This window comes from Erithacus rubecula, assembly GCF_903797595.1.
Source record: "Erithacus rubecula genome assembly, chromosome: 1".
Classification (NCBI taxonomy): domain Eukaryota; kingdom Metazoa; phylum Chordata; class Aves; order Passeriformes; family Muscicapidae; genus Erithacus; species Erithacus rubecula.
In genome coordinates, this window is record NC_136658.1 from 111497261 (window position 1) to 111517328 (window position 20068).

Consider the following 20068-nt stretch of genomic DNA (forward strand, 5'->3'; position numbering starts at 1 on the left):
ATGCTAACTAGCCATGAAATGCAAAGTACTGCTTGTGTGTTATTTGGACACTTGAAGTTGTGTGACAGTTATCAATTACTGAGTGTAGCACTGAGGCTTGTGCTCTCTTTTTGGCCCAAAAATTGCATCTTAACATTAAGAAAAGCTGGTAATTTTCACTCAGGCCAGGAGTTGGACTCTGGTCCTTGTGGGGTCATTTCCAGCTCGGGATGTTCTGTGTTTCTGTGGTTTTTATCTCAAGCAGAGCTGTGGAGTTTCTTGGGGGGTGCTGTATCTGTGAATTAATGCACATTTCTGGCTGAGGCTGTTTGCTGAAGGCATTTCCCTTGGGAATTTGCCATGGGAGGAGTTGTGACCACCCAGCCCAGACTGAACCCATGGCAGCCACTTCATCTGGGTCTCAGGGAAGAAGGAATTGGGAATTGGAGCAGGCACAGACACTGGGTGTGACAGAGGTCACCACAGCACCAGGGAGGTGGAACAGGAGACTGACTCAGGAGGGCAGGAAGGGACTTGGGGAATTTGTTTGCTGAGCTCTGTCTTCACTTTGCATTTTGTGGATTTCACCTTTTCTTGTCCTTTCCCAATGACTGGAGAGGTAATATGCACTCAAACCAAACCTGCCTGGAATCTCAAGTTGGGAATTAGATACTGCAGGGGTTCGTGTGGAGCACTGAGTTTTAAACTAAGATTTGTGGTTTTAATTCCTGGACCAATTAATGGTGTTTACGTGCAGGGGCCTGAGCAGGGTCCATAAAAGAGTGATGTGGTGTTAAGTATAAAAAATTTATGAACAATGTCACCTTTCCCTTTGAAAGAGTGGCTTCTGTTTCAGTTTGTCACCATCTGTGTAATCAGTTCACAAATGTGACTCATCTTTTCTGAAGGTTGCTTCTATTTTTATTCCCTTTTTCCTTCCAAACACACTGTGCTGCTGAAGAAACATCAGAGCAAGTGGTCAAATGTTCTTTTGTTTTTCCAAGCAAATTCTGTTGAGGTCTATTTACTCCCCCTTTCCCAGACTCACCACTTGGTTCTGGATTTATCAGCTCAATTCTGGAGCCTGAACTTGCTCCCCACAGCCAGGGTTGTGCTCAGGGCTGGCCATGGGGAGCTGCTGGGTCACTTGTGGGTGCAGAAAGTTCTGGAAAGTGCCAACCTCCCTTCCATTGCTGCAGGCACAGCAGAGCAGAGCTCCTCTCAGGGTGGGAGTTAAGCTGAGCTTTGTGGCTGCCCCTTGCAGGACTGCTGAGCTCCCCTGGTGTTCCTGCTGGGAACAAGGAGCTTTCCTTGGCACAGCAGAGCAGCTCTGTGCTCACTGGGTGCTGGATTTTGGGCAGGAATTGTTCCCTGGAAGGGGCTGGGATGGAATTGCCAGAGCAGCTGTGGCTGCCCCTGGATCCCTGGAATGTTCAGTTCCAGGCTGGACACTGGGGCTGGAGCAATGGGACAGTGGGAGGTGTCCCCATGGCAGGGGTGGGATTCAATGGGATTTAAGGTCCCTCCTGACCCAAACTAGTCTGGGATTCCATGATTCCACAGTAGGTGAGTTCTGTTGGACTGGCTCTCCCCACTCCTCTGGCTGCTGTTTTTTCCAGCCATTCCTTTTTCCCTGCAGTTATGCAGCAGCTGCAGGTGCTTGGGAACACAGGGCTGCTTCAGCAAGGGGTTCCTGCTCCTGTCTGTGGGAAGGATTGGGGCTGCTGCTGTAGGGGCCAGAGCATCTTCCAGTCCAGCACCCAGCCCAAATCCCTTCCTCAGGCTCCCTGTGAGGTGCCACAGGGAGCAGATGCTGGTCAGAGCTCCAGGATTGCTCCCAAGGATGTTGGGCTGTGCAGGGCCAGCAGCTGCACTTGGATGGTCCTTGGGAGTCCCTTCCCACTCAGGAGATGCTGGGATTTAAAGGGAAATTCTGCTCCCTGGCACAAGATTTTCCAAAGTGGTGCTTGTTCCTGCAACTTGAACTTCTTGGAGTTGAGCCTTTAGTTCCAGCCTTGTGCTGCACCTGAGCTCTCACCCTCTGCCTTCAAGGCTTTGTTGTCTTTGCCTCCTAAATTGTTGCTCCAAAGAGTCAGCCTGAGGAATCAGCCAGAAACTTACTTAGAACTGCTCCAAACCCTCTGAAGGAATCAGGTTTTACCTTCTCTTTAAAGCAAGTGCTGGCACAAGAATGTGGCTCTTTAGTGTCTCCATGTGTTGGTGGAGTGGAAGTGGGATTTCATGGAATTTGGAGCTCAAAATCTAAGGAAAAAGGTACCAAATTGTCCTGCAGGCTCTCTCAAATTAAGATCAGTGAGCAAAAGTGATTTCATTTAGTATTTAACAAGTTAGTTCTGACAGCAGTGACCAAATGCTCAGAGACCTGGGGGTTTTTGTGTTCCATCCCCTTCAGTTTGTATCTGCAAAGGTCCAGAGCTGCTCAGCAGTTTTTGGGAGACTCTCACTTGGATGCTTTTCAAAATGAGAGGAATTGTGGCTCTTGCTTCCCTGCTTTTGTGAACATTCCTGTCACTTCTGTGGTTTTTAATGAGTTCCAAACCCAGCACCAGTTTTACCCTCACTCATTAAACAATGGGCTGAGGGAAGTTGTCTGTTACTAAACTGCAAAAAAAAAATGCAATGTCCAGGTGGCATTAGAGGTTTACATTCACCTCATTATTAAAAGAAAAAAAAACAATCCAGAATCAAAATGCAAGAACCTTTTCCTTGCTGCAGACCTTTGCTTTCCTCAGTGACCTGAGTCCAAGTGAGCTTCTCCTGGCTCCTTCCCACTGGTACCAGAATTCCTTCCTCTGGCCTTTTAGTGGGATGCAGGATTATTTGTGTCTTCTGGAAGGAAATTATTATTAATAATAGTTATTATTAATAATAATAAATGTGTAAGTCATTGTTGTGCTGGTTCTGTTGGTCACATTGAAGAGTCAGCACAAAATTCCTGCTGCAGTTCCCACCAGGATCCTGAATTCACCCACTGGAGGGGTGCTTTAACAAGCTGCCCTTTGGAACTTTGAAATTCCTATTTCCAGTTTCTGGAGTTAGTTCAGGCTCTGTTAATTCCTCTCTAGGAGCTCAGGGCTTTTAACCAGGAACAGGATATTTTGGTTCTGTTCTGTCCTTGCTCCAGGCCTGAGCCAGGACACATCCAGGTGTTTGGGAAAGCTGCAGTGACCTCAGCAGGAGCTTGCACTGTGTCCTTTGTGAACTGAGCACACCCCTGGTGCTGCAGCAGGAGCCAGCCCAGCTCCAGAGCCTGTGCTGCTTCTCTCTGGGGTGTTCTGGAAGAGGGAGGGGATGGGAAGGGCTGTGGAGGTGTGGATGTTGTTGTGCTCCAGGGGCTGGCTCTGCACCAGCCCCAGCTCTGCTCCTGATCCACGTGGATCCCTGTGGATCCAGGAAGGGATTTCCTGGGTGTGAGCAGAGACTGGGAGCATTCCTGGCACAGCCTCCAGCAGGGCCTTCCTGCCACACTCCTGCCAGCCTCCATGGTGGGGCTGGACACAGCAGTGTGCTGGAGATGCTGAGAGCACAGGCTCTACCAAAGAAAGGAGAGCTGGAGATGCTGAGAGCACAGGCTCTACCAAAGAAAGGAGAGCTGGAGATGCTGAGAGCACAGGCTCTACCAAAGAAAGGAGAGCTGGAGATGCTGAGAGCACAGGCTCTGCCAAAGAAAGGAGAGCTGGAGATGCTGAGAGCACAGGCTCTACCAAAGGAGAGCTGGAGATGCTGAGAGCACAGGCTCTGCCAAAGGAGAGCTGGAGATGCTGAGAGCACAGGCTCTACCAAAGAAAGGAGAGCTGGAGATGCTGAGAGCACAGGCTCTGCCAAAGAAAGGAGAGCTGGAGATGCTGAGAGCACAGGCTCTGCCAGAGGAGAGCTGGAGATGCTGAGAGCACAGGCTCTGCCAAAGGAGAGCTGGAAATGCTGAGAGCACAGGCTCTGCCAGAGGAGAGCTGGAGATGCTGAGAGCACAGGCTCTGCCAAAGGAGAGCTGGAGATGCTGAGAGCACAGGCTCTGCCAAAGAAAGGAGAGCTGGAGATGCTGAGAGCACAGGCTCTGCCAAAGGAGAGCTGGAAATGCTGAGAGCACAGGCTCTGCCAAAGGAGAGCTGGAAATGCTGAGAGCACAGGCTCTGCCAGAGGAGAGCTGGAGATGCTGAGAGCACAGGCTCTACCAAAGGAGAGCTGGAGATGCTGAGAGCACAGGCTCTACCAAAGGAGAGCTGGAGATGCTGGGAGCACAGGCTCTGCCAGAGGAGAGCTGTGCCTCTGTGAGCAGCCCTGGGAGCCCAGGGTGTGTGCAGAGTGCAGCAGTGACAGCCCCAGGCTGGAACCCCTGCTGCTGCTGGTCCCTTCCAGCTCAGGACATTGATTCTGTCAACTCTGGGCACTGCTGCAGTTGCCAGCACAGCTGCAGAGGCAGCAGCAGCCCAGGGTGTTGTGTGGAAGTGGCTGGGCAGTGGGGGAGCCCTGCCCAGCCCCGTGCCCGGCTCCCAGCTGGTGTTTGGGAAGGCAAGCAAGGTTCTGCTGTGATGGAAATGCTTGACTTGCTTCTGGGGTCAGCGGGGGGGCACGAGAGATGATAGTTCACAGAATAACCTGTGAACTTTCACCCCTCTATATGGAAACTTGTTTCAGGGTCAAATCCTTGTAGCCGCCTTCTTGCCACGGTCAGTGCCAGCCCTACTATTCACAACACTGCGGCCAGCGAGGCCTAGGTACGTAACATTTAAGGAGTTTTTACAGTTCTTTACATCAAAGCAGATGTTTAAACTTTCTGTTGATAAGCTTTCACCGTTTTAACAACTTTTGTTAATGCTCATTTGAAAGAATGTGACGACTGCTGCTGCTAAACTGGGGGGCCAAGCGCCTATTTCCATTAAAATAAAGAGAGGGGAGAGCAAAACCTGTTTGTTCCATGTGGAATTTCAGAGTAGAGCTTGAATGTGCAACTGCTGTGTAATGAATCAGGTGGGGAGAGGTTTTTTTTTTTTAGATTTAAAGATACCTAAACAGCCTGTGAATGTCCTGACTAAATGTGCTTGTGTTGTGTTGGATGAGGAGGTGCCTGGCACAGCTGTGCCGGGAGCAGTTCCCACTCCCGAGCTGAGGAGATCTCTGGGATCAGAGCAGGGTTTACAACTGGATGGTTGTTGCTTGATTAAACCACATCTGTCTGCAAAGGGTCACTGCCACTTTGGGATCACCTTAGACTTTTCCTAAGTTGTTCTTTTTTGCCAAACATTGATTTGTGTCTCGTGTGTCCGCGTGAGTTCCAGGTTCCACGCACTGGTTTGGGCTAAAAATCCACAGAGCTCAGGTGGATTTTTTTTTTTTTTTTTTATTATTATTATTTTTAAATTGAGTCTGTGAGAAATTGTTAGAAACATTTTTTTTTTTTTGGAACTTCCCACTTCTTATTGAAAATCCCAGCACTAACTTTAGGCTTTGTTTTACTTCTCTTTTTCTGGATAGGATCAGTTCTTAAGAGCAGCCCCTGTCACTGGAGGAATGGGAGCTCAGCTGATGAGGAAAATGGGCTGGAGAGAAGGAGAAGGGCTTGGGAAGAACAAGGAAGGCAGTGTTGAGCCCATCATGGTGGATTTTAAGACAGATCGAAAAGGTGAGTCCTGCCTCAGAAATGTCTTGTGGCTTCTCAGCTCTCAGGGCTCCTGGAGGTGTTTTCTGTTCACTTGAACAGAGTCTGGGGTATTGCCCCAGGGCTTGGGTTAGTTCAGAGCTTTGTCCTGGGGGTGGTTCTGGAGCAGCAGCAGGGATAGAACATGAATAGTGGGATCAGTGGGGCAGAGCTGAGCTTTGTGACTGACTCACACTCAGCCCTTTGGGGCTTCCCTCTGGATTCCAGCCCTCACTTCCCTGCTGTTCATCTCTGAGCCTGCTGGAGGCATCTCTGCTCCTCCTCAGGGCTGCTTCCAGAGGCAGCTTCATCCTGCCCTTGACAGGAAACCTCCCCTGTTCTCCATGGCTTGGCCACAGGGCAGAGCTCCCTTGGAGCAGCAGAACCTCCCAGGCTGTGCTGCTGCCCCTTCAGCCTGGCCCCTGTGCTTTGTGTGCTGAGTGCTGCTGGGGATGTCCCATCCCAAACACCTCTCCAGCTTCTGACTGCTTCAAACCCCAGGTGCAGGGTTCAGCAGTCAGGGTGTCTGATTTCATTGCTGTGCTGTGCTTGGAGCAAAACAGCAACTCCACACTCACTGTGGGACAGATTCCTGCTGTTCTAGAGATTCCTGCTGCAGCAGGAACCTTCAATCCCAGCTCAAAGCTCAGGGTGGAAATAGTCAGAATTTTCATTCCAAGGCCATTGGATGGGTTTGGAGGAGCCTGGGACAGTGGGAAGTGTCCCTGCCATGGCAGGGGTGGGATGGGTGGGCTCTGAGATCCTTCCCACCCAAACCAGTCTGGAATTTTGTGTTGGCTTTTGTCACTGCTCAGAATTGAGCCAAACTCTTCACATGCTTTTCTTTACCACCTTTCTGTGTAAAGAAAAAAAACAGCAGTGAAACCCCAGAGGTGGCTGGTGACAGTGATGGCCAAGGGCTCTCCTGGCTGTGGGACTCACCTGTAACCAGGGGTGCCCTGCAGACAGCTGGGCTTGCTCTGCATTTCCTGGTTGAAATAATTTTCCTGAAATAATTATCCTCATGTGCAGCCTCACCTGATCATTCCCACAGAAGTTGTGCCAGTGTAGTGGTTTTGGTTTATTAATCTGATTTTTTTTTTTTTGTGAGATAGGATTAGGAGGAAAGTAAAAACAGGTTTAATTCTAAATGGTCCAAAGAGAAACTTCAGTATATTTTTTTTTCCCCTGGTATCTGGCCAGGATGCAGAATTCCCTCTGCTCTGGGGCCACCCAGGTCTGTGGCACAGGGAGATGCTCACAGAGAAGCAGGAAATATGATTATATATTATATATATGTCATATATATATAGGACAAGGGATTATGTATTTAGGGATTACATATTTAGGACAAGTAGTTTTTCAGACATCCATGTTTTGGGTGATTCAGTGGGTAAAACATACTTTTTTTAAAAGTTCTGTGTAGAGTTTTAAGGTCCACAGTGTTTGGCAGGAAGGTTGTTATTAACCCACCACCCAGGTTTGTTTTGTAAGGAATTTATTAGACATTTTTCAATGTACTCTCCCAATAAAATACAATTCCTGGTCCCAGGAAGTGACTCAGGAAGCTGCAGCTTGTTTGAAATTCCCAGCTGAGGTCACAGAGACAGGGATGGAGTGGAGAATTAAAAATCTGGATTTGTGTTTAAAATTCTGTAAGGGGGCAAAACCCTCAACTTCTCCTTCAAGGACTGTCTCTGATGGCTTTGTGCCCTTTGGAAAGTCCCTGCTTAGGGGTTGCAGGAATGTTGGGATAGCTGGGAAGGAGGGAAGGATTTTCTGTAAAGCAAAAGAAACCCAAATGCCACCCAAAAAAAAAGCTGAAGGAGCAGGAAGACACTGGAAGCAATTGCAGTATCTCCCTGTCTTTATTCACCACAAGAAAACTTGAGGTAAGAAACAAAGGAATATTGAAAGGTTGAAGGCTGAGAGTGGCAAAATCCATGGGGAGAAACTTGAGTTTCTCTCATGGTTTGTCCCTGGAATTTCAGACATTTCTGGCAATTCTTCAGATTATTTCTTGGTCTTGTAAGATTTTCAGAAGAGCAATGCTGAGCTTTGGTGTTTGCCAGTGGCTCCAGGAGAGCCTGTGCTCCTTCATCCCTGTGGGGCTTTGTTTGCAGGTGGGATGGGGGTCCCAGCTTGGGCTCAGAGAGCACAGGGATCCATGTCCATGGTGTCACTCCTGGCAGGAGGGGACACAGGGACATTCCTGGGTCACGGCAGTGGCTCCTTGTTTGAGGCACCCTGAGGGCAGGGCTGACTCTGGGCTGCACAGAACAGGAGGAGAATCTTCCCTTGTTCAGAGAGGCTGTGGAAAACCAGCTTGTGTAAGGTTGCTCCCAGTTTTCTCCTGGCTGGTTCAGAGGCTCTGGGAAGGATGTGCTGAGTGGGAAGGAGGGTTCAGAGCTGGCTGGGTCTGCACTGTCCCCTCTGACATCTCTGTTGTTTGCAGGGCTTGTTGCTGTGGGAGAGAAGGCCCAGAAGAGGTCTGGCCATTACGTGGTGATGAAGGATCTTTCAGGTGAGGCTCTGCTCTAGAATGAAGCCCTTTGCAGAGGCTGCTGGGTGCTGAGCTGGGCTCTGTGTGTGTGTGTGTGTGTGCAGGGAAGCACCCGGTGTCTGCGCTGATGGAGATCTGCAACAAGAGGAGGTGGACACCCCCCGAGTTTGTGCTGGTGGATGACAGTGGGCCTGATCACCGCAAACATTTCATCTTCAAGGTGGGTCTGGGCTCCCTGTGCTGCCTGCCCTGGGCCAGGGATGAATCCATGTTTCTGTTTGATAGAAACACCTCCCGGGGCTGCCTGAGGATGGCGGAGCCGTCTCGGTGCTGGAGTGTGCGAGTTCCTGTTCCTGGAAAGGCCAAACTGGGGCCCTGCAGCTCTTGGAACTGGGAACTGGGGAGATCTGAGCCAGGCTGGGAGAGCTGGGGGTGCTCACCTGGGCAGGAGAGGCTCCAGGGAGAGCTCAGGGCCCCTGGAGGGATCCAGGAGAGCTGCAGAGGGACTGGGGACAAGGCAGGGAGGGACAGGACACAGGGAATGGAGGGACAGACACAGGGAATGGAGGGACAGGACACAGGGAATGGAGGGACAGGACACAGGGAATGGAGGGACAGGACACAGGGAATGGCTTCAGAGCAGGGTTTGATGGGATGTTGGGAATCAGGAATTGTTCCTGGGAGGGGCTGGGATGGATTCCCAGAGCAGCTGTGGCTGCCCCTGGATCCCTGGCAGTGCCCAAGGCCAGGCTGGACACTGGGGCTGGAGCAGTGGGACAGTGGGAGGTGTCCCCATGGCAGGGGAGGGATGGGATGAGCTTTAGGGTCCCGTGTGGGTAAAGATGAACTGCCCCTGCAGCAGCCACACCCCGTTAACCCCTTGTTCCCCTGTGCCAGGTGAGAGTCAATGGCAATGAGTACAGGCCCACCTTTGCCAGCCTTAACAAGAAGCACGCGAAGGCCACGGCGGCCACGGCAGCGCTGCAGGCCATGGGACTGGTACCAAAGGAGAGCATGGTCAACACCACCATGTTCAGGAGTGCCTCACACCGCTGAGCCCGGCCCTGCTGCTGCCCCTGTGCTCTGCACAGCACCTGCTCTTTGCCCCTCTCATCTTGTAAATACGGCGGCGAGTCCCACCTTGTAAAAACTGTACAGACGGCCACAGGTTTTTTGTTTTTTTTTTTCTTTTGTACCATCCAAATGTATTTAAATCATACTTAGTTTTTGGTATGTTTATATTGTTTACATTAGTGATGTAATTATTTCTTAAACGACTAAATCAGAGGACAGACTCTGGAGGCATCAGAAACCCAAACCCTCGGCTGAAGCTCCTGCAGTTCCTCTCCTGCCAGAACGTTGACCCTTGGATACAGTTTTGTAGTGGCTGCAGAATTCCCTGGGCTGTGGGAGGTGCTGGGGACACCCTGGGGCTCTGCCCCAGTGCCAGCCACAGCCCAGAACAGCAGGGACACAGAGATTGAGCCACAGCCCAGCTCAGCCCCTGCAGGGCCCAGGAGGGGCCTGGGGCTGCTCTTCCCAACCAGTGAATCCACTGCCTGATGCCGATCGTACGGATTTGTGGTTCATGTCAATTTTAAACTCTTAACAAAACCTACAACTGGATTTGGGGGGAGGGAGGGGGTAGAATGACGCTTCAATTGTTGTACCCAACTTGGTCAATAAAGCAGCACAAGTTCATAATCTTCACCCCTGGTCAGTAAACAGTAATTCCAATGGATGCCAAGCCAGGAAATAGGAGTTTAAATACGCCAAAATGCCTTCTGCAAGAAACACACAGGATCCAGAAGTGGCTCTGTGAGGGTTCTCAACAGCCCTTGGGATGGGCAGGAGCAGGTCTGGTTGTTTTTGGTTACCTTGAACTTTTACAAAATAAGTCCTTGGAATGAAGTGTTTCCATAAGGATCCTCTTCCCTCAAGGAGCCTGAGCCAGAGTTTGGGCAGTTGGACAGCGGAGAGTTAATAGAAAGCTTTCCCTGCTTTTTATTTTATTTTTAATTTAAGAAGCATTGTTCTTTGATCTGTGTGCACGTGGAATTGGAAGGGGCAGTGCACCCTCCCTGATGGATCTGTCAGGATTCCTGCACTTGGGTGTTCAGGTGCTTGTGCCAGAAGAGCCTTTGTGAGGTGTGAACCTGAGCTGAGGAATTCTGGAGCTGTGTGGATCCTGTCAGTCACAGAACACGGAGTCTCCTCACTCTGCAGGGACAAGGGTTGGTGCTTCCTGTGCAGCAGAGAATTTGGCTTGGTTTGGAGACAGAAAAGCCCCTCTGAGTCTGTCCAAGCACTCTGGAAATGCTTCAGTTGATCTTCATTTCATGGACGTTGTTGTCTCGAATTAAACTTTTTTCCCTTTGGCATCTCGCCTTTGTTCTCTGACTAAATGTGTGGAGCTTGTCCTGGGAGCTGCCTGGGGGGTGTGGAATCCCAGGAAATGTGGGAAGAGGCACTCTGGGGGTGCTGGGGCTGTCTGGCTCCTCCCTGGGCTGGGAGCAGCTCTGACCACACTCAGTGGCCTGGCTCAGACCTTGGAGCTGCTGAGGGTTCTGTGCAATCCATGGCAGCTCAGAATTCACAGCTGGACACCATCAAATTTGGGAATGTACAACCCCCTGTACTTGCTTTGTTCCTTTTTCTGTATCCCTGTTTCCCATGTGTAAGGTAAAAACCTGAGTTCTCCCCCAGCAGCAGAGAAATCCAGTCCCACTAAAGACTCCATTTAAAAAATAACTCTTAGGAAAGGTCTGGATTCTATGGCTTAAAGGTGGAGGGGGGTCACAAATCCTTCAGAACAGCCCTGAATCCAGAGCTGGGAGCAGCTGGGGTTTGCTGCTGGAGCTGGAATCAGCAGAACTGCATCCCTGCTGCATCCCTGGGGCAGGACAAAAAGGATCTGAGGGCAGAGGGAGCTTCTGCTGGCCCAGGGGCTGCTCAGTGATCCCAGACCTGAGGGGAGCCAGCAGGGAGAGCTGAGCTTCATTTCCAGTGAGAAAAACCAGATCAGAGTAGGGCTGGAGAGCACAGCACGAGTTGGTTCCACTTCCCACTCAGCTTTGGTGTTCCTGCTGCAGGAATCTGCTCACCCAACAGCTGGGGGAGAGTGACAGTCCCCAGAAGGGACTCAGAGCACTCAGAGCACCTGCTCAGCCCCTGCTGGGAGCACACAGCAGCTCCTTTCTCAGGTATGGGATCCATGGAGTCTCTGGGGCTGGAAAAGCCCTCCCAGCCCAGGCAGTCCCAGCTGTGCCCTGTCCCCACCTTGTCACCCCAGTGCCACCTCCCCGTGCCACCTGCAGGGATGGGCACTGCAAACCTCCCTGGGCACTTCCAACCCCTGAGCTCCCTTTCCTCCTGCCAGGAGTCAGTGAATTCCTGCCCTTGTTCCCCTTGGTTTGTACAAAGGGCTCCTGTGAGCCCAGGGTGGGTGTGGGAGCTCTGGGAGTGGATCCAGCTGCAGCCACATCTGGGGCTCTCTGACCTCCATTCCCCCAGTGGAGCTCAGAGATGACCCCAGCCCCAGGGTGCCACTCACCAAGGCTGGCAGGGGGCTGTGCACAGTCTGGGAAGGGGTTTGCCAAGTGTTCCATCCATCCATAGGATCCCAAAGGTTTGGGCTGGAAGGGACCTTAAAGCTCATCTGGGGGGGTTCTATTCTGAGTTCTGCCCCAAGCAGGAGCAGAAATTGGAACAGAAGGTGTGTGCATGGGGAACACCAACCTGCCAGGGGCAAACCAGACCAATAAAATCGCGTTTTATTTAAAAAACACTTTATACAATAAAAAAGATGTCCAAGGCTTCCCCCTCCTTTGTTGCCAGCCCTTGGAAGTGTTGTGTGCAGCAGCTGTGGGGGGTGTGTGACACCCTGGTGTCCCCCTGCCCTGCCCCAGCACAGGGAGCAGCATTCCTAGACCTTCCAGCTGTAGCAGTAATCCTTCATTTCCAGCAGGCGCAGGGAGGATTTCCCCAGGGTGGGACTCTGACTCAGCTGATCCCAAGTCTTGGGGTGCAGCCCACAGGGGGGCAGCTCCTGCTGCAGCCCCTCCTGTCAAGGGCACACACAGAGTCAGGGCTGGGGAGCTCCCCTGGCTTGGGGTGACTTTGTGATGCTTCTATATCCCCAGTGGTCTGTTCTGTTCATGTTAAATATTTTAAGTTTTACAGCTTTAAAACTGGTCCCAGGAGTGAAGGGGGAGAGAAGAGGTGCAGAGTTTGTTATCAGTCTGCACTCCTTCCCCCACACCCTTCACACAGACTGTTGTCTGCAGTGGACAGCAGGAGAAAGCTCTTCTTTACTTTTAGTTTTTCTAGCTAGCTGAAACAAAAAAGTTCCCTAAACTGTGGGGTTTTTTTCTTTTTTATTTTTTTTTTAATTGCTGAAACCTGCTCTAAACTAAAAACCCCAAAAGCACTGTAAGCTCACACCTGTAGCCCACCAGGCCTGACCTGGGCTGGGCTGCAGCATTTCCCTGAAAACAAAGTAAACCGAGCTACAACCCCCAAAAAAACTCTAAATTTGTCACCTCTTCAGAGTGGCAAAACATTTTGCTGTTTAGTATTGTTCATTCTTGTGCTAAAATATACTTTGCCTGTTAAATAAACAGGGGTTTTTTTCTACTTCTCTCCAGGAAAATATTTTCCCCCAACCAGTTTTAAAAAAAAGGGGTTTTTAAAAAAAGAGGGGAGCGCAGGGCTGCGGGAGGTGCCCGCGATGTCCCGGCCGTGCCTCACCTGCGGCGGTGCCGCGTTGAAGGCGGCGCTGGGTTCGTGCGGGCTGAGCAGGGCGCGGAAGGAGCCGCGCTGAGCGGGGCCCAGCAGCAGCGTCAGGGCGTGCAGGGAGTGCGGCAGCACCGGCCCCAGCACCTCCAGGCTGAACACGTCCTCAAAGCCGCCCTGCAGCCGGGCACGGCCGCTCAGGGTGCGAGCCTGCGGGCACAACACGGGTTAGAGCCGGCACAACACGGGTTAGAACCGGCACGGCCGCTCAGGGTGCGAGCACAACACGGGTTAGAGCCGGCACAACACGGGTTAGAGCCGGCACAACACGGGTTAGAACCGGCACAACACGGGTTAGAACCGGCACAACACGGGTTAGAACCGGGCACAACACGGGTTAGAACCGGCACAACACGGGTTAGAACCGGCACAACACGGGTTAGAACCGGCACAACACGGGTTAGAACCGGCACAACACGGGTTAGAACCGGCACAACACGGGTTAGAACCGGCACGGCCGCTCAGGGTGCGAGCACAACACGGGTTAGAACCGGCACAACACGGGTTAGAGCCGGCACGGCTCGGGCAGCGTGGGTGGGACACGCGGAGCCACTGGAAATAGAAACGCTGCTCAATATTCCCAGATCCCCGTGCAATGAAGGAGGGGTTACTCCTAAAAAGGGATTGGGAAGGGAAGTGCAGAACAGGGTGAACTTCTCTGGTGGAACAAGTAGCTCATCCTGTTCTTAGTGGGAAGAAATTTGGGTTAGATAAAAAGAAAGAATTGTTGGCTGTGAGGTGGGGAAGCCCTGGGACAGTGGGAGGTGTCCCTGCCATGGCAGGGGTGGGATGGGATGGTCCCGAAGGTCCCTCCCCATCCAAACCACTCCTGGCAGGAACAGCTGGTGAGCTCAGGGGCTGGGATAGTCTGAGACCCCAGCAGACCTGGGGAGAATCTTAACAACCATTTTCCCTCGGGGCAGTTCTGCTCAGCCTCTCGTCTCTCAGGAGGGGAGGAAAGAGATGGCTGGGATGTCACCTCAGTGCAGGGATGTGTTGTGGAGGGATTTAGGAACGCGCTGTGCATGCAGACAAAATCCTGACTCAGGCTTCAGCCACAAAAATCCCGCTGTGCTGCCCGAGGGAAACGCCACCAAGTCGGATCCCCTGGGTAAGGAAACCGCGTCCCTCCCCTTCCTAGAGCCAGCGGTGTCCCCTCCCTCACCTTGAGCGTGTGCATGGTCCCTCCCCGTGTCCCCTCCCCGTGTCCCCTCCCCGTGTCCCCTCCCTCACCCTGAGCGTGTGCATGGTGCCGCCCCTGAAGGCCACCGGGGCCAGCAGCGTGGGTGGCAGCCCCGCCTGCGGCCCCGCCACGGCCACCAGGCTGCGGCAGCTGATCAGGAAGTTGAGCAGGGTGAAGGTGTTGCTGCCCCTCACCAGCACCAGCGACTCGGGTCTGTGATCCACCTGCACCTCGTGCTTCTCCTTGCGCCTGAGAGCAGAGTCAAGGCAAAACCACGGGGCACTGGGAAGCTTCCATGGGCCAAAAAGATGGAGCAGGGAACCCCCCACACATCCCATCTGACCAAAATCCCCAAAAGCAAACACCACTAAGCTTTGCCCTCATCAAGATCTGTTCTTCAAATATTAAGCATCTTAATCCTGGCTTCAAATCCTAGATATACTTGCAAAGTAACTTTAAAAAAAAGCAGTATCTCATAACATGCAGGAGTGTGAGGATTCATATTTGGAAAACAATTCTCAAAAACTTCTACAGAACTGAAATTGCACCACAGCACTGCTGCACACATCTGGAAGATCAAAGGAAGGATACAGTTGGATAGAAAAAGTATCAGGTTTCTTCACCTTGTCTTGGACTCCCATCTCCTCAAGCCAAGAGAAGCTTCCATCATCATCATCATCGCTGGGAGCTGGTTCCCTGGAGACACAGGAGCAGTGTCAGGAGGGATTTCCAAATGTGCAGGAGCCTGCAGATGCCCCTGAACTCCAGCACTGCACAACTGCTACTCACCCTGCATCCTCCACACTGCTGCCCCCTCCAGGGCTTTCTGTCTCCAGACTCTCCTCAGAGCTCTTCTGTTTCCTGGTTCTACTCTCCTCCAGCAAAGGTAAGGAGAACTCTATGCCTGGGGTGGAGGAGAGGGAGAGGAAGGACAGGTTTGTCTTTACAAATGAGCTGTGGATCTGCTGGGAGATAAAACCAGCAATGAGAGGTAAAAAAACAATGGGGTGGATTTCACTGATTGATGAATGGGAAAAGATCTTTCCCTTTACAAACTGTAGGTTTGCTGAGAAATGAAGTTGGATATTGAAAGATGAAAGAAGCAATGGGGAAAAAATATGAATTGTATAAGAATTAAAAATTAACAGGGAGGGTTGTACATTAGAGGGGAATCTCAGGTATCTCAGGTGAGTCTGTGCCTCTCAAGTACCTCAGTCAGTGGGGACAGAGAGAGGGAAATTGGGATAAAAGGAGGCTGAGTGCTCCAAAAATCTGAGATCCCAGGGGAATGCCCCATGGGCTCTCCCTTTATTCCAATAAAACCAAAAGGACTCCTCTGTCTCCTTTTTGGACATGAACTGTTGAAGTCAGTGAGTTAGGGGATTCTCTGAATCCTTCAAGGAGGAATCAAGGTGCAAGGATTAAATTAAAGCCTTTGGATGGATTGAAATATATCAAGCCACTTACACATAAAGTAGAAGTCAGTAAGTTTTAGTAGGAGCTGTAGTGCTTTTAGTAAGTAAAAGGTCTGGATTCCACAGTAGTAGCTCGAGTTCTATTAAAGGTGGAAACACACTGATATCTTCAGTGGAGGCTCCAGGCCCTACGTTGTAGACAGTGCTTAGACATAACAGAGCTCTAGTAAAAATATTGCTGACATTTCATAGATAGAACAAGATAGATTGTATGTGTGGTTTATACATAACCTGGTGTGCTAAGAAATTAGGATTCTAATAGGTTGAGGAGTGGTGGTCTGAGTTTGTTGGGAAAATCCTGTATAAGAGTTAGCACTGGGGAGAATTGGTGCTTTTAGCCATTTGCTTATAGCTAGCTGCTTTGCCATTGCTTGTCTGTGCACTGTTGAGCCCGATGTGCTTGGTAATAAATAACCCTTTTAACTATCAGCTGCTTTGCTTATTTCAGATGACTAATAGGAGCCAAGAGCTCATAGCAGGAGCCCATAGAGCTCCGGAGTGCGATACCCTGAGGTCAGCGGGGGTCAGAAAGAACCCGCAGAGGCTCCTGTGTGCGTCCTGCTCGCACACGAGCCGCCGGCGCTGCTGTGAACTCCTTTGCAGGAGGAGCCGTGTGCTTACCCTCGCTGCTCATGGCATGGCGCAGGCCGCGCGTGGTGGGCGCGATGGCGGCGGTGGGCACGGCGCTGCCCGCCAGCCCCGCGGCGCGGAACAGCACCGAGAACTGCGCCGCGCACACGTAGAAATAGGGACACAGCCGCGCCCGCAGCAGGTTGTACAGCGAGGTGAAGCTCACGGACCTGCCCGGGGGAGGGACAGAGCTGTCACTGCAGGCACCGCCCCGCTGATGCACCGGGGATAAATGCGTTAAAGTAGCATTGGGAAGGGATTGTCCCCTGAGAGCGTGCCGGGGAGGGAGGTTTTATCCCTGTAAATAGCGCCAGGAGAAAGGGAATGGTTTTAAACTGCCAGAAGGCAGGGCTGGGTGGGATATCGGGCAGGAATTGTTCCCTGGGAGGGTAGGGAGGGGCTGGGATGGAATTCCTGGGGTGGATCCCTGGCAGTGCCCAAGGCCAGGTTGGACATTGGGGCTGGAGCAGTCTGGGACAGTGGAAAGTGTCTCTGCCATGGCAGGACTGGGATTGGGATGAGCTTTAGGGTCCCTCCCACCCCCAACCATTCCATGATGATTTGCATCATACCCCTTATTTATCATACTGTTGATTACATAGACTAATTTTCATTGACTGCAAAACTTCAGATCCTGATTTTTAGACATAAAGCCTGCCCAAGGCCAGGCTGGACACGGGCTGGGAGCAGCCTGGGACAGTGGAAGGTGTGCCTGCCATGGCTGGGGTTGAAATGTGATGATCCTTAAGGTCCCTCCCAATCCAACGATTCTACAATTAATCCAAACCTCTTTGTCTCCCTCCTACCCAGCCCAGCAGCACTCCAGCTGCACTCACCAGTCACTCATGAGCACTTGCTGCAGGGCCTGGTCCTGTGCCCAAGGGCAGGCCTGCCCAGCCATCCTCCTGTCGGCGCCCAGGCGGGGGAACAGCGGCAGCCAGGGCAGCGAGGGGTGCAGCCAGTAGACCAGGCTCTGCTGGAAGGCACAGCGCAGCTCCGAGCTCAGCCGCGGCTCCTGCAGGGCCCACAGCGCGTCAGGGGGGTGGAGAAGCCGGCGGGAAAGCGGCCGCGGCTCGGCCACCCCGGCCAGCTCTCACCTGCACGCTCCGGGGCAGGGAGGGCGCCGCGGCTCGGCAGTGCTGAGCAAAGCCCTGCGCCTCCTCCTGCGCCTTCAGCTGCTCCGCCCAGCTGAAGGGCTGCGGGGACAGGAACAGAACCCGCGTTTTGATGCTCCAGTCTGCGGGGAACTCCTCTTGTGGTGAGGAGGGAGCTTTGGGTGCAGCAAGAGGTGAATGAAGGTCCTGGGCAAACAAGCAGCATCGGTTAACTCGCAGAAAATTAAACAGGCTGAACCAAAGGCACAGTTTGTTATCTTGATTATTTAACTCAGTACCACATTCTAACAAAAACACTCCATTATTAAACCAACATATATATATGTATATGTATATGTATATGTATATGTATAAAGCCTATATTATAAAGTCTATAAAACCACATACGAGGGCTCACACTCACAGGTCCTTCCAACAATATAAACTAGGAACAAATAAAAGATTAAAAGAAAAAAAGCCCTGAGCCTGATGTTTATGAAGACAAGAATTTCCATGCTAAAATGGTTGTTTCGTTTTATCCTTTCCTGGTGATTGTAAAGCCCAGGACACCTCCAAGGCAGTTTGTTCTCTTTTTTCTATCTTTCTAATTTAGTTTGAACTTCAGTTCCTGTACCTAGAACAACATTACAGAATGTCTGTTGAAACTGTTTCAATTTCAAGGACTGGTTTTCAGGAATTCTTGCTTTCTTATGTGCCTGATGCAGTGCTCCATTTCAGCAGCTGAAGCAGGTCTATTCTGGTGAAGAACATCCTCATCTCAACTACATATAAAACTAAGAAACAGTAAAATTATAGTCAACATGTTAATAAAACTGAAAGACGACAACCTCTGTCCATGGAACTACAACACCAGTGAGGTCAGGCAGAAGGCTGGGTTTAAAAGACTGACACAGAACAGGAAACATCAGTGTAAGAAATTTCCTTGATTACTGACATTTTAGTACATTCCTTTATACAGAGATGGGCCGCCAACCAGTGAAACAGTTTCAGCTTTCCGTGTGCCCTGAGAACAGCTGAACTCTCCTCAGAAGTGAGTGCTGCTCCATACCTGGCTTAGGGAGAGGATGTCAGAACTTTCAGGCTCTGCTCTCTGGGGAGGCTTCTCTTCACAGTCTGGCTCTAAAAACTGTACGAAAGAGCAACATAAGGCACAGCACAAAGGATGCACCGGGCTGATCTTTTTAAAAACTGCCTTTGCAGTGACATTTCTGAGTGACCCTCTGGGCTGCAAACAAACCCAGCTGGGGCGAGCAGGAGACCTGCAGCCAGTGCTGAACAACAGCTCGAGGCCAGCAGGGCCTTGGAGGAGATGGGGGAGCCCAGGGCTGCATCGAAAAGGGCTGGGGGGAATGGCTGAGGGTCACAGCTGAGGGCTTGGGGCAATGGCTGAGGGTCACAGCTGAGGGACTGGGGCAATGGCTGAGGGCTGAGAGATGAGGGTGATGATGATGGGTGAGAGCTCAGAGCAATGGCTGAGGGCTGAGAGACCAGGACAATGGCTCGGGGCTGAGAAATTGGGGCAAGGCTCAGGGCTGAGAACTTGGGGTAATGGCTCGGGGCTGAGAGCTGAGGGTGACGGTGATGGGTAAGAGCTCAGGGCAATGGCTCAGGGCAATGAATGGCTCAGGGCTGAGAGCCCGGGGTAATGGCTCGGGGCTGAGAGCTGAGGGTGATGGTGATGGGTGAGAGCACGGGGCAATGGCTGAGGGCCGAGAGCTGAGGGTGAAGGTGATGGGTGAGAGCACGGGGCAATGGCTGAGGGCTGAGAGCTGAGGGTGAAGGTGATGGGTGAGAGCACGGGGCAATGGCTGAGGGCCGAGAGCTGAGGGTGACGGTGATGGGTGAGAGCTCGGGGCAATGGCTCAGGGCAATGAATGGCTCAGGGCTGAAAGCCCGGGGCAATGGCTGAGGGCCGAGAGCTGAGGGTGAAGGTGATGGGTAAGAGCTCAGGGCAATGGCTCAGGGCAATGAATGGCTCAGGGCTGAAAGCCCGGGGCAATGGCTGAGGGCCGAGAGCTGAGGGTGATGTTTGAGAGCTCAGGGCAATGGCTCGGGGCTGAGAGCCGCGGACCCTGCTGCCGGAGCTCGGACCCACCTGCCAGAAGGGCGCTGCCGATGGATCCCCGCCGGCCGGGGCCGCTGCCGGAGGCTGAGGGGCGGTCGCCGCCCGCTGCGGAGCGTTGTCCAGGCTGGAGAAGGGGTTGCGCCGGCGGGCGGCCGCAGAGGGGCCCCGCGGGGCCGGGGCAGCGGCGGCTTCTGCGGCGGGGTCGCTCCTCCGCCCAGGTCGTTTGCGCTTCAGCCGCAGCAGCGCCGGAGGCTTCTTGAAGCCGGGTGAGTCCCCGGGCTGGGCAGGGGCGGCCATGGCCGAGCGGGGCCGGGAGGAGCCGCGCTCCCGTCTTGGCGCCAAAGCGCGGCTGCTCCGCCCCGGGGCGGCGCTGAGGGAGCGGCGCCGCCATCGCTGCCGCCCTCAGGGGCTCTGAGGGCAGCGCGGCTCCCGCCAGCCCCGCTCCGCCCGCACGGGCAGCACAACCACGGAGCGCAGAGACAGACGGTGCTCAAATGGTGTCCGTGCCCTTCCAAATGCCCTCAGATAGCGGCCCCAAGGGCAGGGCTCGGCTGCGGCAGCATCGCCGCACGGCTGCCCCGGGACAAACCCCCTGTGCAGATACCGGGGCCGGGGCTGCGCCATGGGACACCCAACACACGGGGTACGGTCTCTTCGGCAGAAAGAAA

At 52.6% G+C, this 20068-nt stretch overlaps 3 protein-coding genes across 6 annotated transcripts in view; 1 reads left to right on the forward strand and 2 right to left on the reverse strand.

Moving 5' to 3' along the window:
• SON (SON DNA and RNA binding protein) overlaps window positions 1-10519 on the forward strand; it is a 35981-nt gene extending 25462 nt beyond the window's left edge. The window contains 4 exon segments of the mRNA XM_079312235.1: window positions 5473-5620; window positions 8091-8159; window positions 8243-8358; window positions 9036-10519. Of these exon segments, the coding sequence (XP_079168361.1) occupies window positions 5473-5620; window positions 8091-8159; window positions 8243-8358; window positions 9036-9194 (492 nt within the window). The 3' untranslated portion in view covers window positions 9195-10519.
• IFNAR2 (interferon alpha and beta receptor subunit 2) overlaps window positions 1-20068 on the reverse strand; it is an 844054-nt gene that overhangs the window by 573674 nt on the left and 250312 nt on the right. The window lies entirely within an intron of this gene.
• Window positions 11896-19824, reverse strand: DONSON (DNA replication fork stabilization factor DONSON). Of its 3 annotated transcripts, XM_079312475.1 has the most exons (11): window positions 19431-19824; window positions 18384-18461; window positions 17318-17521; window positions 17057-17235; window positions 16212-16390; window positions 14905-15019; window positions 14707-14811; window positions 14186-14364; window positions 14098-14117; window positions 12888-13082; window positions 12000-12201 (listed from the first exon to the last, which is right to left on the reverse strand). In XM_079312475.1, exons 1-11 carry the CDS (start codon window positions 19695-19697, stop codon window positions 12064-12066), a joined length of 1659 nt encoding a protein of 552 aa, XP_079168601.1. In that variant the 5' UTR covers window positions 19698-19824; the 3' UTR covers window positions 12000-12063. The 3 variants fall into 3 exon arrangements, with proteins under 3 accessions (XP_079168600.1, XP_079168601.1, XP_079168602.1); XM_079312474.1 differs by lacking the exon at window positions 14098-14117 and having other exon boundaries at window positions 11896-12201; window positions 14166-14364; XM_079312476.1 differs by lacking the exon at window positions 14098-14117 and having other exon boundaries at window positions 14166-14364; window positions 17318-17416.